The 21654-nt window shown below is 41.7% G+C and overlaps 1 protein-coding gene across 3 annotated transcripts in view; it reads left to right on the top strand.

The window, feature by feature from the left end:
• Window positions 1-21654, top strand: part of ehbp1 (EH domain binding protein 1) — a 389620-nt gene that overhangs the window by 226642 nt on the left and 141324 nt on the right. For all 3 annotated transcript variants that reach the window (XM_060831882.1, XM_060831884.1, XM_060831883.1), the window contains one exon: window positions 9645-9788. In XM_060831882.1, coding sequence (XP_060687865.1) covers window positions 9645-9788 — 144 coding nt within the window. The remainder of the gene's footprint in view (window positions 1-9644; window positions 9789-21654) is intronic.

Here is a 21654-nt window from a genome sequence, read left to right as displayed (position 1 = left end):
TGGATGGCTGTTGGGCCGTTTTTATTAAAATTACTGACCCTGTTATAAAGGTAAAAATCATATAACACCAGGTTATAGTCCAACAGGTTTATGTGGAAGCACTAGCTTTCGGAGCGCTGTTCCTTCATCAGGTGGCTGTCTGCTACCTGATGAAAGAGCAACGCTCCAAAAGCTAGTGCCTCCACATAAACTTGTTGGACAATAACCTGGTGTTGTGTAATTTTTAACTTTGTCTATCCCAATCTAACATCGGCACCTCCACATCATGGCTATTATAAAGGGACAGTGAAATGAGAATTTTAAAAGATATATTCACTCATGGGAGTCACTGGCTGAGCCAGCATTTATTACCGTCCCTAGATGCCCTTGAGAAAGTGATGGTGAACTGCTGCAATCCATGTGCTAATAGTAGACCTACAATGCCCTTACGGAAGGGATGGCAATATATTTTCAAGTTAGAATGGTGAGTGGTTTGGAGGGGAGCTTGAAGTTGATGGTGTTCCCTTGTATCTGCAGCCAATGTCATTAGCTAACTGACCTATAGTTTTCCTACTTTCCGTTTTCTGCCTCCCTTCTTTTCTGAATAGAGGAGCTATATTCCTGCGTTCCAGTCTGATGGAACATTTCCTCAAAGTGGTACGAAGGAACTTCAGAAAATTTAACATCAATGCATCTGTTAACCTCTTAAGATTCTAGGAAGAAGACCATCAGGACCTGGGAATTTGTCTGCTGACATTTAAGAGACATTAATCATTGTCATGAGGTTTAGGCTCACTGTAGTAAAGGACAAGGAACAATCCAGAGTAAGAAAAGTTATAGGAATAGGAAAATGGCAATCAGCCCATCAAGACTTTCCCACTATTCAAACCTCCACAACCTTCTCTGGTAGAGAATTCCAAAATTACATAATTGTATGAGTGAAAACAATTCTTCTCATCTTAGACTTAAGTGGCATCTCCTTTGTTTTTAAATTGTTTATCCTGGTTCTAGACTCTGCATCCAGGGGGAGCATCTTACTTGCATCTACCCTATCTCTCTAAGTACTTTTCAAGTTTCAACAACATCACCTCTCATTCTTTGAAACTCTAGAGAATGCAGAGCCATTTTGTCCAATCTGGGAAGGAGCTGGCAAATCTACTTTTGCATCATCATGATGACAAATTCTCCTTTTGGCTGATGCTGTCGTTGCATTGATCATCAGCTAGAGTTTCCCCTTGCCATTATTGTTGAAGGATTTCATCTCTGTCTTAAATCAGTGCTTTGAGTGCCTTGATGGTCATTTAGCACAGCTTACTTCTTTCTGTAGCATTTCCTTGGAGATGTGACTACTTCCTTTTCCTGCACAATGCCCAAGCCAGTGAAACCTTTACATGGTTGACGCCAGCATATTTGGAATATTTGTCCTAGAAGGACCGCTTCATCCATAAACATGGCTTTCCATGTGATACCAAGTATGCATCACAGACACCAGAGATGAAAGTTATTGGCCTTTTCTCTTGTTTATGAATAAGTTGGCCAGATTTCACTGCTAGACAAGATTGCGATGAGGATACAGTCTGTGCTGATAAGTATCCTTGTTCTAAGATCACTTTGTCAATTTTCCATGCCCATTGTAGAGTTGTGACTTTTTTATCCAATGCATTTTGTGAGCTTCTCATGAAGAGACAGATTGTCTGTCCGACTGTCTGAGGTAGAAGAATTAGCTGACTGTTTCCAAAGGTAATACGTTGAGTCTGATCACAGGCAAAATAGAACACACTATCCTATAACTAGTTTTCTTGACTTTTAGCTTGATAGGTTTTCTGACTAATCGTATGCAAAGATGCACTCCTTCCTTGATGACGGGGAAACATAGGTCAGTAGGTCAGAGGAAAAGGTAGCAAACAGAGTAGGCGCTATAACACCACCGGGTTTTACCTTTCTGTTCATCTTCAGAAGTGGAGTCAAAAAGTGTGGTGCTGGAAATGCACAGCCGATTAGGCAGCATCCATGGAGCAGGAACTTCGATGTTTCGGGTATAAACCCTTCGTCAGGAATGTAGGGAGGGAGACTGAGAGATAAATAGGAGGGTGAGAGTGGGGTGAGGTAGCTGGGAAGGCAATAGGTACAGGCAGGTGGGGGGTGGGGTGATTGTAATAAATTGGTGGGGAGTTGGAGCGGATGAGTGGGAAGGAAGATGTACAGGTCAAGAGAGCAGTGCTGAGTTGGAGAGTTGGATCTGGGATGAGGTGGTGGGAGGGGAAATTTGGAAACTGGTGAAGTCAGTGTTGATGCTTTGTGGTTGAAGGGTCATGAGGCGGATTGTGAGGCGTTCTTCCTCCGGTTCAGTGGCTTGAACTGACAGTGGAGGAGGCCCAGGACTTGCATGTCCTTGGTGAAGTGGGAAGGGGAGGTTGAAATGGTTGGCCACAGGGTGGTGGGGTTGTTTGGTGTGTCCCAGAGATGTTCCCTGAAATGCTCTGTGGGTTTTTCCAGTGCCACACTTTTTGACACTGACTCTCCAGCATCTGCAGTCCTCTCTTTCTCCCATCTTCAGAAGTGGAACCATTGTCAACAGGATCCTCAACTTGATCCAACCCACCTCCCGCACTTTGCCCTCACCCCCTCTCTTCCATCCTGCAACAGCGACAAGAGTTCCCCTTGTCCTTACCTACCATCCCACCAGCATCACAATAGACAATACAGACAATAGACAATAGGTGCAGGAATAGGCCATTCTGCCCTTCGAGGTTGCACCACCATTCAATATGATCATGGCTGTTCATCCTTAATCAGTTTCCTGTTCCTGCCTTATCTCCATAACCCTTGATTCCGCTATCCTTGAGAGCTCTATCCAACTCTTTCTTAAATGAATCCAGAGACTGGGCCTCCACTGCCCTCTGGGGCAGAACATTCCACACAGCCACCGCTCTCTGGGTGAAGAAATTTCTCCTCATCTCTGTCCTAAATGGTCTACCCCGTACCTTTACGCTGTGTCCTCTGGTTCGGCACTCACCCATCAGCAGATATATGTTTCCTACCTCCAGAGTGTCCAATCCTTTCATAATCTTGTATGTCTCAGTCAGATCCCCTCTCAGTCTTCTAAACTCAAGGGTATACAAGCCCAGTCGCTACAGTCTTTTAATGTAAGGTAGTCCCGCCATTCCAGGAATTGACCTCATGAACCTACAATAGCCAGAATGTCTTTCCTCAAATTTGGAGACCAGAACTGCACACAATACTTCAGCTGTGGTCTCACCAGGGCCCTGTACAGCTGCAGAAGCACCTCTTTGCTTTTATACTCAATCCCTCTTGCTATGAAGGCCAGCATGCTATTAGTCTGCTTCACTACCTGCTGTACCTGCATGCTTGCCTTCATTGACTGGTGTACAAGAACACCCAGGTCTCTTTGTACTGCCCCTTTACCTAAATTGATTCCATTGAGGTAGTAATCTGCCTTCCTGTTCTTGCCACCAAAGTGGATAACCATACATTTATCCACATTAGACTGCATCTGCCATGCATCTGACCACTCACCTAACCTGTCCAGGTCACCCTGTGATCTCCTAACATCTTTCTCTCATTTCACCCTGCCACCCAGCTTAGTATCAGCAGCAAATTTGATAATGTTATTACTAATATCATCTTCTATATCATTAACATATATTGTAAAAAGCTGCGGTCCCAGTACTGATCCCTGCGGTACCTCACTGGTCACTGCCTGCCATTCCGAAATGGAGCCGTTTATCCCTACTCTTTGTTTCCTGTCAGCCAACCAACTTTCAATCCAATTTAGTACTTTGCCCCCAATACCATGCGCCCTAATTTTGCTCACTAACCTCCTATGTGGGACTTTATCAAAAGTTTTCTGAAAGTCCAGGTACACTACATCTACTGGATCTCCCTCGTCCATCTTCAGAGTTACATCCCAAAAAATTCCAGAAGATTAGTCAAGCTTGATTTCCCCTTCATAAATCCATGCTGACTCTGTCCTATCCTGTTACTACTATCCAGATGTGTTGTAATTTCATCCTTTATAATAGACTCCAGCATCTTTCCCACCACTGAGGTCAGACTAACTGGTCTATAATTTCCTGCTTTCTCTCTCCCAGCTTTCTTAAAAAGTGGTATAACATTAGCCACCCTCCAATCCGTAGGAACTGATCCCGAATCTATCGAACTCTGGAAAGTAATCACCAACGCATCCACGATTTCCGGAGCCATCTCCTTCAGTACCCTGGGATGTAGACCATCAGGCCCCGGGGACTTTTCAACCTTCAGACCTAACAGTCTCTCCAACACCAAATCCTGGCAAATATAGATTCCCTTAAGTTCAGGTCCTTCAGCCACTGTTACCTCAGGGAGATTGCTTGTGTCTTCCCCAGTGAACACAGATCAATTCTTCTGCCATTTATTTGTTCCCCCTAACATATTCCCCTGTTTCTGTCTTCAAGGGTCCAGTTTTAGTCTTAACCATTTTTTTGCCTTTCACATACCTAAAAAAGCTTTTACTATCCTCCTTTTTATTTTTGGCCAGTTTACCTTCGTACCTCATTTTTTCTCATCACCCTCCAGAAGATCATCGACCGTCATTTCTGCCACCACCAGACACGTATTCCCTTCCCCTTCCGTGTTCGCCTTCCACGTGGTCATTCCCTCCACTCGTCCACTCTTCCTTCACTGTCTACACCACAACACAAACTGCCCACCCAATCCCAACCCCCCACAGCACCTTCCCCTGCTACCCCTGAAGTTGTAACATCTGCCCATTTACCTCCTCCCTCCTCAGTATCCAAGGGCCCAAACAGATTTTTTTAGATTAGATTCCTTACAGTGTGGAAACAGGCCCTTCGGCCCAATCAGTCCACACTGACCTTCTGAAGAGCAACCCACCCAGACCCATTTCCCTCTGACAAATGCGCCTCGCACTATGGGCACTTTAGCATGGCCAATTCACCTGACCTGCACAGCTTTGGACTGTGGGAGGAAACCCACGTATACACGGGGAGAATGTGCAAACTCCACACAGACAGTCACCCCAAGGTTGGAATTGAACCTGGGACCCTGGTGCTGTGAGGCAGCAGTGCTAACCACTGAGCCACCATGCAGGTGAGGCAGCACTTTATCTGCAGTTCTCACAATCTAATCTACTACATTTGCTGCTCACAATGTGGCCTCCTCTATTTCGGGAAACGAAGTGTAGACTGGGTGACCACTTTACAAAATGCACGGTGGCTCAGTGGTCCGCACTGCTGCCTCACAGCACCAGGGTCCCAGGTTCGAGTCCACCCTTGGGCGACTGCCTGTGTGGAGTTTGCACATTCTCCCCGTGTCTGCATGGGTTTCCTCCGAGTGCTCCGGTTTCCTCCCACAGTCCAAAGTTGTGCAGTTCAGGTGAATTGGCCATGCTAAATTGCCCATAGTGTTAGGTGCATTAGTCAGAGGGAAAATGGGTCTGGGTAGGTTACTCTTTGGAGGGTTGGTGTGGACTGGTTGGGCTGAAGGTCCTGGTTCCACACTGTAGGGAATCTAATCTAAAAAAAAGATTCTGAGTTTCCAGTTGCTTGCCACCTTAACACACTACGCTGTTCCCTGGCCAACATCTCTGTCTCACGCTTGCTGCAGCGCTCCAGTGAAGCTCAGCTCAAGCTGGAAGAACAACACTTCATTTTCTGCTCGGGAACCCTGTAGCCTTCAGGACTCGATATCAAGTTCAATTATTTTAGGGCCTGAACTTCCCCATGTCCTACCCCCCAGCCCATACACCAGGCCTTGTTAACACATAGTCTGCCATTACATACTACCTATTGTTAGCCATTAGCAGTCTCCATTAACAGCTATTCAGCCTTCCAGTCAGATCTTAAACCCCCGCCCCCCCCCCCCACCCCCCACCTTTCTTCTGCATTGAAACCAACATTTTCCTAGCTGTCATCAATTCTGAGGAAGGGTCACTGGACCCGAAATGTTAACTTTGATTTCTCTTTATAGATGCAGCTAGATCTGCTGAGCTTTTCCAGCAACTTCTGCTTTTGAAACTGAATGATATGATGCACATATTGACATGAAAGGTCAAATGAGATTGCAGAGCTTTGAAGGACAATCTGCCGGCTTGGAAATATTCAATTTTTCCATTCTCTTTGTTTCCTAAAGTTAATCAATCTGCTATTCATACTGTTTTATTACCCCCAGCCCAACTCAGTGTTTTTACTTTGTGCATAAACCTTTTGTGTAGCACTGTTTTAATGTGTCTTTGCAGTGACTGTCAGGCCAACAAGCCTGTAGCTAATTCCCTGTTTTTGTTGTCCCTGCCTTCTTTAAATACAGTCGACACTCCCTGTTTGTAGGAAGTGCATTCCTGAAGAATGGTGAATTTTTGTAAATAGTGAACATGGCACTCTAGATCTGTGCAATACGTAATGCAGGAATTAAAATTTTTCTTACTATTGCTTTAAAACCATATATAGAAAGATACATTTACAGTTAGTGAAAAGGTATACAGTGAGTATTGTGCAGATACACAACTTCACAAAGGGCAGACAAGCAAGCAGCAAGACTTTACTGTCGCAGTGTTGTATTTACTTTCTATATTTACTTCCAATCTGGTTGGACTATTCTCAAGTCTATGAAGATTCCCCAGTGATTTCCTCAGTATTTCTTTCAGAACCTGAGGATGTAGGTCCTGAGGATTTTTCAGATTTTAGTCTCTAAGTTTCTTGAATACTTTTTCTCTGTTAATATTAGCTACTTTAAGGCCCTCACTCTTGTAAGGCCACAGGTTACTCTCTATTTCTGTTATATTCCTTGTCTTGTACTCTGAAGACAGACACAATATTTGTTGAATAACTGCCATTTCCTTACTACTCTTAATTTTTGCTGTCTATATACCTTTAATGGACCAGCATTTACTTTAGCTATAATCCATTTACTAGACTTGTAAAAGCATTTACAATTTGTTTTCTATTTTCTGGCTAGTTTACCCATTCCACTTTTTCCCCCCATTTTCATGTCCCTTTGGCTTCTGAAGCGGTCTTGATCAGATAATGGCCACTGTGCATGCAGATGGTCTCAGTGATGTCAGGTGAGCCACAGGTTTCAAGATGTGTCCGTTCACTGCTGACATTGCCATGTTGTGTATGCAGAGACTTAAGCGCCAGCGGATGTGCCACCTTCCACTCCTTTATTAATTTGTTCTCCTAGCTCCTTAAGCATATTCAGTTCAGAACTTGGCCATGAACGGGCAGTGCTGGTTGGTCACACATTCCATCTGTTTTGATCTAGTTTGAGTGCGGGCTGGTCCTTTACCTTTCTGATCTTCTGTTCTCCTCAGAATACAGTGATTGTAAAATTTCTATTGCTTTTTAATTACTTGCCCTTCCACTTAGCACCTACGTGCCCTTTGTGACACACGGAGGTGACGTTTGAATGATTCGCAGCCTTAGTTTATTGCCATATGTTTCCGTCCATTTACCCAATCAATCTTAGTCAGCATCCACTCAGGACCTGTGCAATTTGCATTGTAAGAGTTTGAAATTTTTGTTTGGCTTGGAGTATGTTGCTTTTCAACTTCATGTGGAATTCAGTTATTTTATGATCATCCTTCTCTGCTCCCCACAAATAGGTGTTTTGATAGGGGATTACTAATTAATCTGCCTCATTGTGCAATGCTAAATCCAAAATAGCTTCACCCCCAGCTGGTTCGATTAATTATTGCTTCTTAAAAACAATCTGAAAACTCATCTTCTGATTCAGTCTTGATGAAGATTAATGTTCCCCCTCAATTATTACATTCTTTTATACAAGTTCTAAAGCAGGAAATTCATGGCAAGTTTGTAGAAAATGCTGATTAAACCATAAATACAATACTGTGGACTGTATGGATGTCCAATTATAGGAGATTAAAGCCATAGACAATATGCAATTGTACTCACTAAAGTGATGACAAGAATTGGACTGTATTGTTATGTGGTGCATCGACTATATATATTGTGGAGCAAAAGAAGCTTGAAGAGACGAAATGAGTCATGGGGACCTTGGGAAGGCAGTGAGGCTGCTTCAGGAGTTCTTATGTAGACTGCGTAGAGGGAAACTACCAGACGTTGAAGCCAATGCTTGTGGACTGGTTTCACTTTGAATCATCAAATCGTACAGTTTGGAAGAGGTCCATCAAACCTGTACAAACAAAATCTACTTTAAATCTACTCTAGTCCCACTTTCCAGCACTGGGCCCGTAGCCTTGAACGTTTTGACATTCCCAAGTACTCATCCAAATTCTTTTAAAGGTTGTGAGGTCTTCCACCTCAACTACCATCCTCGGCAGTGCATTTCAACTTCCCCCTGCCCTCTGGTTGAAAAGAATTTCCCCAAGTCCCCATTACACCTCCTGCCTTTCACCTTATAATTATGCCCCGCTTGTTATTGACTATACAACTAGAGGGAGCAGCGCTTTCTCTTCATGCTTTCCATGCCCCTCATAATCTGACAAACCTCAATCAGGATGCCTTTCCACCTTTTCTGATCTAAAGAAAACAACCCTAGCTTATGCAGCCTCTGTTTATAGCTAAGGTGCTCCATTGAAGAGAAGCTGAAATATAAATACTGTTCTACAAGAGAAGGTTAGAGGTTAGTAATTGTGGTGAATAGCTCTCCTCTTGCTTGCCAAATACTATCCACCAGGTGCAAATCAGGGGTGTGATGGAATATTCCCCACTTGGCTGGATGAGTGCAACTCCAACAACACTCCAGAAACTTTACAGCATCCAGAAAAACGCAGCCTGTTTGATTGGCATCCCATCTAACACCTTTAACATTCATTCTGTTCATCACTGACTCACATCGACACAAGCATGTACCATCTACAGGGTTCACAACCCACCAAGTCTCCATAGACAGCAGATTCTAAATGGACAAAATCTAACGAGAAGTACAAGAGCAGCACGTGAATTGGAGAACCATCTTGTGCAAGTTCACCATCCTGACTTGGAAATACATTACTGTTCCTTCACTGTCACAGGGTCAAAATCCTGGAAGTCCCTTCTGAGTAACACTGTGGGTACACCTACAGCACATGAGTGCAACGATTCAAGGGGCAGCTCACCACATCTCCTCGAGAATAATTAGCAATAAATATCTAGCTTGTGACATTTGCAAGCCTTGAATGATAAACAGTATCTGGTTGTTGTAGATGATTAGGAGAAAAATGAAATATGATTTTATTTTCCTCCCAGTAAAAGATCCTTGGCTAGTCAATCCTCAGTGTGCAAATGTGGAAACATTTGATGATTCAAGGTCTGCTTTCCTTTTTCAGTGCAACACAGTTGTGGAAGCATATTGCTAGACAGTTATTTTTAATTCATATACCTCTATTCTGCAAAGTCTTTCACAGGGTGTTTTTAGTAGTCCCTTTATTAATCAAAAGTGGAAAAAATAATTATGATCTGGTTGATTTAATGCATACATAATAGTTTGCAATTGAACTAAAACCATGATTGAGGTTATGTGGGAAAATCTGCCCAATATTAGTGTTTAGCATTTCTTGCTATTTATGATACAGTCACACTTTTATAATAATGTCTGCAAACAGAATATTACTCAGAATATTACTTACTGATATGTTCAGTGTAAAATTAACAGGTTTTAATGAATTTAATATTTTTATCTTTAAACAGAGAATGGCAACAAGACAGGAAGAACTGAAAGAACGAGCAAGACTCCTTCTGGAACAGGCGAGGAGGGATGCAGCTTTAAAAGGAGGAAATAAACAGTCAGCTATCCAATCAGTAATATCAACTCGCAACAAACAGCTAAATGAGGTAACAGTTTTACATTGCAGTCACTGGGACAATGTCAAATCGAAGCAGACCTCTGATGACATTGCTGACTCTATTTGTTCCAAGCATTTTCCTGGCATTTAGTTGATCAAATTTCATCTACCACTGATTATCCCAATTGCACATTTTATCTAATTGCTACTTTAGGTCCCTGGGTGCTCCATCTCTTTCAACAGCCAATCCCTCTAATTAGTATCATCAGCAAACATAACCAGTTTACATTAGGATTCTGTGTCTTAAACTGTTGCTGTAGATCAGAAACAGCAGGAACCCCATCACCAAGCCCTCGGGCACTCCATTCCTGATTAACACCTTCCATCCCAGCTCCTCCGTTACATAACAACCTCTGCTGCTTTCTTTCATTCAACCAGATCCTTCCCGTGAACTCAAACTGCTTTTGATGTCAGAAGCCATGTTCATTAGCAGCTGTATCATCTTAGTCATGCCATGGTAATAATACTGATAGAAAGCTTGTGGCATTGTTTACTGTAAGTGTGAAGTGACACTGTTTTATGACTTGTAAAGCACAACGTAGTATTCTGCTACATTGAAACTCTTTAAGGTTGTAAAGTCATTTGCTGATAAATAAACATTGGAAGAGTTACTATTTAGGTTACCATGACTCGGAGGTGCCGGCGTTGGACTGGGGTGGACAACATTGAAATTCTCATAACACCAGGTTATAGTCCAACAGCTTTATTTGGAAACACTAGCTTCGGCGTACCGGTCCTTCTTCAGGTAGTTGTGGAGGTTAAGATCATGCTCACGGAACAAAGATGTTCAGTGTCATGGAGAGAAAGGATTCTGGGTAATCCAAGATGGAGGACAGGAAAGTTTCCATCTGTAACAGCTGCTCTTTTTTTGAGGTATTTTAGGTGTTGGAGGTGATTTCCTCGAATTCCAGGAGCAGCCATTACTGTTTTATATGCTGTTGCATTGTTTGGGAACTTTGGAAAAAAAAGTCAAAACAACAGCAGTTTTAAAAGGGAGAACAACAGATGAAGGAAGCACATAGTGATGTCAGTGCAGAAGGGAGAGAAAAAGGCATTTGGATGGTATATGAATAGGAAGAGTTTGGAAGGATATGGGCCGGGTGCTGGCAGGGGGACGAGATTGGGTTGGGATATCTGGTCAACATGGTCGGGTTGGTCCGAAGGGTCTGTTTCCATGTTGTACGTCTCTATGACTCTATATGATACAGTAAACAATCTTAGATTAAAACTTTCATGTTTTATATTGGCATATGTTGGTTTGTATGCAAAAGTGTGGACAGCAGATGATGAAAACCAGAGTTTAGATCAGAGTGGTGCTGGAAAAGCACAGCAGGTCAGGCAGCATCCGAGGAGCAGGAAAATCGACGTTTCGGGCAAAAGCCCTTCATCAGGAATCATTCCTGATGAAGGGCTTTTGCCCGAAACGTCGATTTTCCTGCTCCTCGGATGCTGCCTGACCTGCTGTGCTTTTCCAGCACCAGTCTGACCTAAGCATATGTTGGTTTCTGTTCTTTGATATCAAATCTTAGAATAGTTACCACATAAAAGGAAGCCATTTGGGCTGTTATGTCTCTTCTGGCTCTCTATAAGTACAATTCAGCTAGTCTGATTGCGCACTTTCTCTGAGGCCCTTCATTTTATTTCTTCAAATAATTATCTTGTCCCATTTTGAAAATCTTGATAGAATCTATCTTCTCCACACTCAGGCAGTACATTCCAGACCCTAATCACTCAAGCAAACCTGCCTCCACCACACTGTCAGATGATACATTGCAGATCCCAAACTTTTGCATGAAATGTTTATTCTCATTTTGCCATTGGTCCTTTTGCCATTCATCTAAAATTGGTGTCCTCTGTTCCCATTGGTGGGCAAGTGAGAACCAGTTTCTCCCCATGTAGTCTGTTGGGAATCCTTTATGATTTTGAATACTTCTATCAAAGGACAGCTTCTCTAAGGACAGCTGACCTAACTTTTCCAATTTATCCTTTAAACTGAAGTCTCTCATCCCTGGAGCCATACTTGTAAATCTTTTCTGTACCTTTTCTGGTGCATTGACATTTTGTCCTAAAGTGTCATGCCAAGAATTGGGCACAGTACTCCAGTTGAGACTGAAGTAATGTTTGATAAAGGCTCATCATAATCTCTATTTTTATACTGCATGCCTCTATTTATTAAACTTAATATCCCATGTGACTTATTAATATAGTTTCAACCTATTGTGTCAGCTTCAATGATTTATGTATATATACCTCAAATTCCCTTTGCTTCCACACCATTTAGTGTTGTACCCTTTGTTCCATATTGCCTCCCTTCATTCTTCCGGAATGGCTATTGTTTTACACAACTACACTGAATTTCTTCTTATTATCAGCCCTTTCCACCAACTTATGTCCTCCTGAATTCTGTCTGTCCTACATGTAGTTCACTATACTTCCAAATTCTGTGTCATCCTCAACCTTTGAATTTATGCTTTGCACAACAAAGTCCAGGTCATTTAATATAGATAAAGAAAAACAATGGTCCCAATTCTGATCCTGGGGAATCCCACTTCATATCTTCCTCCAGCCCCAAAGACAATGATTTGCTACTACTCTCTGTTTCCTAATACTCAGATAGTTTTGTTTCCATCCAATGTCCAATTTTGATACTTTATAAATCAACTTGTTCAGCGATATTATTTTGCAGGTCTGGAACAAGAGGGACTTGAGCCCAGATCTCTTGGCTCAGAGTTAGGGACGATACCACAGCACTACAAGAATCCCTTTGATGTCCTTTTTTTATTCCATGAGGTTTCATTTTACCTGTTATATAGTTCTTTTTTAAATGCATTTTTGGAAGACCATCTGCACCAGATCAACAGCATGATGCTCATCACTAAACTCAATCAAGTTACTTAAGTGCAATTAGTCCTTAACAAATCCAAATTGGTTTTCCTTAATTAATTCACCTCACCTAAATGGCTATTAATTTTCCCCATCTGTAGTTGCTCAACTTATCATTGAATCCTTCTGAGCTAGGAGACCCAGGTTCATATCCTTTCGAGGCATGTAATAGCATCTCTGACCGATTTGATCAGAAAATATCTGTCCTTGAACCAGTCTTTTGAACACTGGTGTAACAGTGCAATTATCTCATTTTTTTGGCACTATCCATACCTTAGGAGGATTGCATTATGGTATGGTCAGTGTCTCTCTAATTTGCGCACTTATTTCCCCAAGTATCCTTGGTTTCAGATATTCTCATCTTGGTAAATTTAAGTACAGCCAGACTTTTCTATTAATTAATTTTGAGCTGTCCAGTGTCTCAACGACCTTATGTCACTCTGACTTTGGTAGTATCTATTTTCTTGGTGAAGACAAAGTATTCATTTAGTACCTTATCTAAGCCCTCTGACTTTGTGCAGAAATCCCCTTTTTGGTCTCTAATTAGCTCTTGTTTTGGAAACTAGCCACTTTAGGAAAGTTATAGTGTTTCATGTGCAATGTGTTACTGTGTGGCTAACATGGAGTAATTGAATGTCCTAAATTTAATTTTTGTGGCATCTGAGTTCTTTGCTTCTCCAAACAGAGAGCAGGTTGTTAAATTCTATCAGAATAAGTTACATCTTTTGGCAAGGATATGGAGGAGAGGGTTTTGTTAAAATGCTTGCAAACTGTGTGCTCTGGAAAGGCTGATTTTCTTGAGAATTACAACGAAATGTACCTCAACTAAAGGTCTGTAACTGCTTTTCCAGGCTGGAACATGACATGGTTTATGCTATTAGCTCTTTATATAAAAATAACCAACTGCCTCACTAGTTTCAAGATTTTCCACTTCAGTGGGATAGCTAATGTTGTATTACAGAGACCCCTGTTCATCACTAAGCTGTTAAGTCATTAAAATTCCGAACATTTATTTTAAAGAATATAATTTAACTTCAGTCTTTTGCATCCACTCTACTGTTGTGCTTGTCTGATGTTGAGTATTCGTATGGCTGCAATTTCCAGTTAAAATGGAGAAATCTGAAGTCATCATCTTTGCCACCCGCTGTACAAACTCTGCATTCTTATTCCTATCAATTTCTCCCCTACTCCCCATTTAACCACAGAAAATGATTTAAACTAAATTATTTATGTTATTAAAATTTGATTTCCCCAAAACATGGGACTATGAATCTGGTACACAGTTGTCATTCATTTGGTTGTTGACTGGCTTGCTCAGGTCACAGTTTTGTGGGCAGGAAGCATAGAAACCTTGTCACTCAGGAGTTTACTTGATTTATTGCCTTAGGTGAACAGGTTTGCATCAGGAGTGGATACAGAAATCATTTAGAAATTGGAATGTTTTATTTAAATGCAGGTCTTGTATTGCTTGTAGAGTCAATTTTTCAATATTAGAATGCCCTGACACTTCATTCTATGTGCTGAATATAGGAGTTGGGAGATCACGGTGCACCTGTACAGGGCATTGGTTCGGCTACTTTTGGAATATTGTGTGCAATTCTAGTCACCTTCCTATCAGAAGGATGTTGTGAAACTTGAAAGAGTTAGGAAAGGATTTACAAGGATGTTGCCAGGATTGGAGGGTTTGAGCTAAAGGGAGCAGCTGAATAGGTTGGGGCTGTTTTACCTCGGAGACTGAGGGGTGACCTTGTAGAGGTTTGTAAAATCATGGGCATGGATAGGATAAATAGACAAGATCTTTTCCCTGGGCTGGGGAGTCCAGAACTAGAGGGCATATGTTTAAGGTGAGACGGGAAAGATTTAAAATGGATCTAAGGAGCAAGTTTTCACACAGAAAGTGATGCGTATATGGAATGAGCTGCCAAAGTAAGTGGTGGAGGCTGGTACAATTACAACATTTAAAAGGCATTTGGATGGGTATATGAACAGGAAAGGTTTAGAGAGAGATGGGCCAAGTGCTGGCAAATTGGACTAGATTAGGTTAGGATATCTGGTCAGCATGGACGAGTTGAACCGGAGGGTCTGTTTCCGTGTTGTACATCTCTATGACTAGTGCAGCTTGATGGTAGAAGTTGCCCTCACTTACATATTTAAATGAATCATTACACTGTTAGTTGTTGGTTTCTCATTTCAGCATGCTGGTTAACTTGTGTGGTTTATCACTCTGGAATGTTCACTTTGTTTAAGCTGCGAGTTATCTCTGTGTCACATTTTTATTAGCTGACTCTCATCGCTTGGCTGCAGTCATGTGTGGTCTAGCAGAACTGCCTCTACTGGCAAGTGAGCAAGACAGCATTAAGAGAAAGAGGGCACTGCGCAGGTGGCCATATCTCTAAGGAGCTCCATAGATCTCAGCAATTTTACTCAGGAGCGATATCTCAGACACAATAAAAACAAAGATGTTGAAGAAACTAGGCATCAATGATCCCTGAAAAATGTAGGGACTTTGTGTTGTGTAAGATGTAAGGCAAGAACTCCTTTTCTTCAAATTGTAATACATTTAACTCATTGTAGTACCCCCACCCCACCCCACCCCACCCCACCCTTACATTTAGTCCTGAAGAAGGGGTAATACTCAAAATGTTGACTTCTCCACCTCCTGATGCTGCCTGGCTTGCTCTGTTCTTCCAGCCTCCTGTTTGTCTACAGTCACTAACTACTTTGGAGACAACATGGCTCAGCCAGTTGGGTGGCTTCTATGGAAAGATGCAGTTAAGGTCTCAAGTCAGCTGTAATTCAGATGTGAGCCTTGACAGTGGATGGCAGCAATATATTAAAGTGACACAGCCGAATTTATTCCTGGCCTTCCTTTATATTAATTTACATGCATTTTCCACAATTGGTGCTGATCAGAAGCAGGGATCCTGTTGAATTTTCTGAGGCCAATCTGGGTGCAATGTCCTGCTGTAACACTGCATAGATTGGGGTTCAAACTGAACCTTTCCTGGTCAGCTACTCACAAGATAAGTGAGTTGGATTACCTAGAAACAGAATGACATTCTATGTGATGAACACTTAACATTTTTAAGCATTGAGTAATTAAGTCATAAATAATAACATGCAAAATTGCAGAATATATCAATAAAATAAATACAAGCAGGTGAGAATAGGAATTGTTTGTAGTGGCAACATTTGATGCTTTATCAGGTTTGTAAATTTGGGAGCGCTGCACAGAAAAATGTCATATTTTACAACCAGATACTGGTTGAAATAGTCAATAAAACCTACAGTTACAAAATTGTGGTGCAAAACGCAAATGAAAACAGAAAGCAATGGTAAGTGGCATTTCATTTTACCTGCAAGTTTAAGTCTAATTTTGTTCCTTTTAAAAGGTATGTTTGGTTAATCTTTGCTTTTATGCAAGACTGCATACAGTCTTTGAAATGCATTATTTGAAGATTACAGTTAAAATGTATGATTAAAGTGTTCTGCTTCCTTGTGATATAAATTCAGAATCGGAACTTTTATCTCCAGCTTCATTTTTTCTTACATAAATGAAACCTATTCTATTTCAGACACACAGGCTGTTTGGTGGGTGATAATGTTAAACGGTATTGTTGAAGTATAGTTGATATTCCAAGAGGAGGGTTGCACCATATAATAAAATCGACAAGGGCATATTATAGAGGGCACGAAAGTATTATAGTGAATTGGGTGGAAAAAAATACAGTTTTTCAGACAGTGATTTAATAATGCCATCAAAAATAAGGACAAATAAATATTTGTACTAGTTACATAAGTATTAAAGTTTGTGCATGAATTGCTCAATGTCTGTACACTGTCATTAAAAGTATGAACAGAATGTCGAAAGCATACTGTAATTTTACAGTTTACAAGCCAGGTATCCCAATTAAAAATGATGCATTTGTTTTAAACTAATGGACAATTGTTTTTAAATATTTTAATATTACACATTAGTTCATCTAGACATAAAGGCACTTTGAGTATTCAGTCATATCAGGAGCATTCAACTATATATCCTTTATTTGATACTTTCTTCCCATTTAATCATCTGTTAATTTTCAAATAAATGTACTGGCAGAGGATATCAGTGTGCATTATGTACCCAATAGCATTAATCCAATGTTTTCATCTATTTCTGATAATTTCCATGTAATCATTTGTGCTTTTCTAAGAACTATTTTTTGAGAATAGTTATTTTCTGCACTTGCTGGATAGATCTTTACAGGCCAATAGTTTGGGGCCAGCACAGATTCTCAGCCTGAACAAGCATCCAGACAGACTTTACCCTTCGATATCTGGTCACTAGGGGCATAATACAGGTGGCTGCTTTGAACTTTAGCTGCTGTCATACTGTAAAAGGAGTTGAGATTTGCCTAGAAGCATCTGCTACTACAAAAGTAGAAGGATATCAATGGTCAGTGGGAGACTGGACTTATAAATTGAAGCACTTGGGAGAAGGAAGAATCTTGCTTAAAGTAGGTACGTTTCTCATAAACATCATGCACGGATGTTATTTCCTGGACTCCAGGCACCATCTTTTATCCAACCTGCTAATCTCTGATCACCAACAGACTCTGTCTCTGGAGAGCATCTGCAATGTAAACAGATAAAATTGCTTAATTAGGATTCCATCTTACATCTAAGAGATCAGAATTGTCAGTCACCACCACTCTCAAAAAGAAATTTGGACCTTACTTCTAAATATGACAACGCTGCGATATATGCAGGTTCTGGCTAAAGAACCTCCAGCTTTCTTTTTGTGCCCCTTAAATGCACTTGGGGTGGGTGGCAGATCTACAAATAGGATGGTCTGCACCTGAACCAGAGGGGTACCAATATCCTGGGGGGGTGGGGGAATTGGCTAATGCTCTTCAGGAGTATTTAAACTAATTCAGCAGGAGGATGGGAACCTGAATTGTAGTTCCAGTGTACAGGAGATTGAGAGTAGCAAGGTCATAAATAAGGTCCCAAGGTTGCAAGAGTGTACTGGCAAGCAGGAAGGTGGTTTGAAGTGTGTCTGCTTCAAAACCAGGAGCATCTGGAATAAGGTAGGTGAACTTGCAGCATGGGTTGATACCTGGGACTTCAATGTTGTAGCCATTTTGGAGACATAGAGCAGGGACAGAAATGGTTGTTGCAGATTCTGGGGTTTAGAGTTTCAGTAGGAGGGGGAGATATGGTATTGCTAGTCAATGACAGTATTACGGTGGCAGAAAGGACATTTGATGAGGACTCGACTCCTGAGGTAGTGTGGGCTGAGGTTAGAAACAGAAAGGAGAGGTCACCCTGTTGGGAGTTTTCTATAGGCCTCTGAAAAGTTCCAGAGATGCAGAGGAAAGGATTGCAAAGATGATTCTGGATAGAAATGAGAAAAAAAGGGTAGTTGTTATGCGGGATTTTAATTTCCTAAATTTACTGGAGACGCTATCGTTCAAGTACTTTAGATCGGTCAGTTTTTGTCCAATGTGTGCAGGACTGTTTCCTGACACGGTATGTAGATAGGCCAACAAGAGGCAAGGTCACATTGGATTTGGTACTGGATAATGAACTAGGCCAGGTATTAAAACTGGATGTAAGTGAGCACTTTGGTAATAGTAAGAGAAAGTGAGGACTGCAGATGCTGGAGATCAGAGCTGAAAAATGTGTTGCTGGAAAAGTGCAGCAGGTCAGGCAGCATCCAAGGAGCAGGAGAATCGACGTTTCGGGCATAAGCCCTTTTTCAGGAATGGAGATGTGGCTGTAGTAGTGAGTCTGTTTGAGGATGTGGCTGAAGAGCTTCAGGGTAGAGGAGATGACCTGGGGTGTTCAGTGAGAGAGGGACTCACTGAAATCCTTGTAGAGGGAGGAAGAGACCTTCTTCAAGGAAGGCATCTTTGCAAGAGGATTTGCAGTAGATTAAAATCAACTAGGAGAACGTGAGAGCTGGAGATCAGAGCTGAAAAATGTGTTGCTGAAAAAGCCATTTTGGAGACAGGGACAGAAATGGCTGTTGCCGGTAATAGTGACCACAATTTTTTAGGATTAATCCTCGGCACATTGTGGGCCAAAAGGCCTGTTCTGTGCTGTACTTTTCTATATTCTATGTTCTACCATTTGTTTGTGTTTACTTTACGGGTGGAAAAGGATAGGTAGATATTGCAGGGCAAGAGTTATAGCATGGGGAAAAGCAATTGTGATGCAATTAGGCAAGATTTAGGATGCATAGGATGGGGAAGGAAACTGCAGGGGATGGGCACAATTGAAAGTGGAGCTTGTTCAAGGAACAGCTACAGTGTGTCGTTGATAAGTACGTACCTGCCCGGCAGGCAGGAAATGGTCGAGTGAGGGAACCGTGGTTTACTAAAGAATTGAATCTCTTGTCAAGAGGAAGAAGGAGGCTTGTATAAAGATGAGGTGTGAAGGCTCAGTTAGGGTGTTTGAGAATTACAGGTTAGCCAGGAATGACCTAAAGAGAGAGCTAAGAAGAACCAGGAGGGGACGTAAGAAGTCTTTGGCGGGTAGGATCAAGGAAACCCTAAAGCTTTCTTTTAGTCCTGACATAACTATAGAATGACTAGAGTAAGGTTAGGGCCAATCAAGGACAGCAGTGGGAAGTTGTGCATAGAGTCCGGGAAATAGGGGAGGCTCTAAATTAATATTTTTCGTCAGTATTCACGGAGGAAAAAGACAGTGTTGAGATACTGAGATACAGGCTATTAGAGTGGACGGGATGAGGCTTATAAGGAGGAGGTGTTAGTAATTCTGGAAAGTGTGAAAATGGATAAGTCCTCTGGACTGAATGGGATTTATCCTAGGATTGTCTGGGAAGTGAGGGAAGAGATTGCAGGGCCTTTGGCTTTACTCTTTATTGTCATCATTGTCTACAGGAATAGTGCCGGAAGATGGAGGATAGCAAATGTTCCCTTGTTCAAGAAGAGGAGTAGAGACAACCCTGGTAATTATAGACCAGTGAGCCTTACTTCTGTTGTGGGCAATGTTTTGGAACAGATTGTAAGAGATAGGATTTGTAATCATCTAGAAAGGAAAAATTTGATTTGGAATAGTCAACACAGTTTTGTGAAGGTAGGTTGTGCCTCACAAGCTTTGTTGAGTTATTTTGAGAAGCTGACCAAACAGGTGGATGAGGGTAAAGCGGTTGATGTGGTATAGATGGATTTCAGTAAGGGGTTTGATAAGGTTCCCATGGTGGGATGTTGCAAAAAATACAGAGACATGGGATTCAGAGTGATGTTGTGGTTTCAATCAGAAATTGGCTAGCTGTAAGAAGAAGGTGGTGCTTGTTGGGAAGTGCTCATCCCGGAGTTCATTTACTAGTGGGGTACTGCAAGGATCTGTTTTGGGTCCACCGTTGTTTGTTATTTTTATAAATGACCTGGATGAGGGCATAGAAGGATGGGTTAGTAAATTTGCAGATGACACTTAGGTTGGTAGAGTTGTGGACAGTGTAGAAGGATGTTGCAGGTTACAGAGGGACACAGGTAAGCTGCAGAGCTGGGCTGAGAGGTGGCAAATGGAGTTGAATGTGGAAAAGTGTGAGGTGATTCACTTTAGAAGGAGTAACAGTAATACAGAGTACTGGGCTAATAGTAGGATTCTTGGTAGTATAGATGAACAGAGAGATCTCAGTGTTCATGTGCATAGATTCTTGAAAGTTGCCACCCAGGCTGATAGGGTTGTTAAGAAGGCATATGGTGTGTTAGCTTGTGTAGGGAGAAGGATTGAGTTTCAGAACTATGAGGTCATGTTGATGTTTGTATATCTGCAACAAAATATGAGAAATGAACACCTAATTAGAACTGTAGCTCAAAAAAAAACTATGTACAGTATTATATCCCTTTTGCATCAGAAATCCAGTGAGGCACAAATTTATGCCTTTTAACAAAGGTGGATCATAAGTTATGTGTGTCTGTTGATTATTCTCTAAAATTACTTCTGTCACTAATAGTGATGAAACTAAATCAAAATTTAAAATAATGTGAGGACACGTTCATTGAAACACGTCACCCTAGCTACGATAAAGCAAAATAAAATCTGTAGCAAAAACGTGCTGGAGAAATTCAGCAGATCTGGCAGCAACATCTGTGGAGAGAGCAACGGCATTAACATTTAAGTTCCGTAACCCTGCTTCAGAACTGAAAGCTGTATTTATCGTGATAACAAGACAATTTTCAGGAATGGTGATGGTGGGAAGGAGTGAGCAGATAGGTGCAAATGTTCAGCAGGTCTGGCAGCATCTGTGAAGAGAAATCACAGTTAATGTTTCAGGTCCAGTGACCTTTCCTCAGAATTGATGATAGCTAGGAATGGTTTATATGCAGAAGAATGGGAGGTGTTAATGATCTAGGTGAAAGTGAGAACTGCAAATGCTGGTGATCAGAGTCAAGATTAAAGTGGTGCTGGAAAAGCATGGCAGGTCAGGCAGCATCCGAGGAGCAGGAAAATCAATGTTTTGGGCAAATGCCCTTCATCAGGAATGAATGACGATCTGGCTGGGGGGCTGAATAGCTGTTAATGGAGACTGTTAATGGCTAACAATAGGTAGTATATAATGGCAGACTATGTGATATCAAGGCCTGGCGTGTGGGCTCGGGGGCTAGGACATGGGAGTTCAGGCCACAAAATTATTGAACTTGATATTGAGCCTTGAGGGTTGCAAAGTCTCCAAGTGGAAAATGAGTTGTTGTTCTTCCAGATTGCACTGAGCTTCACTGGAGCATTGCAGCAAACCCGAGACCGAGAGGTTGGCCAGGAAACAGGGTGGGGTGTTAAAGTGGCAGGCAACTGGAAGCTCAGGGTCTTTGTTATGGGCAGAACATAGATGTTCTGCAAAGCAGTCACCCAGTCTATGCCTTGTTTCCCCAGTGTAGAGGAGACCACATTATGAGCAGCAAATGCAGTAGACTAGATTGTGAGAATTGCAGGTGTAAAGTACTGCTTCACCTGGAAGA

The sequence above is a fragment of the Hemiscyllium ocellatum genome, chromosome 10 (genome assembly GCF_020745735.1).
Source record: "Hemiscyllium ocellatum isolate sHemOce1 chromosome 10, sHemOce1.pat.X.cur, whole genome shotgun sequence".
NCBI lineage: Eukaryota > Metazoa > Chordata > Chondrichthyes > Orectolobiformes > Hemiscylliidae > Hemiscyllium > Hemiscyllium ocellatum.
Note: the sequence above shows the minus strand (reverse complement) of the source record. Positions and strands in the feature narration are given on the sequence as shown.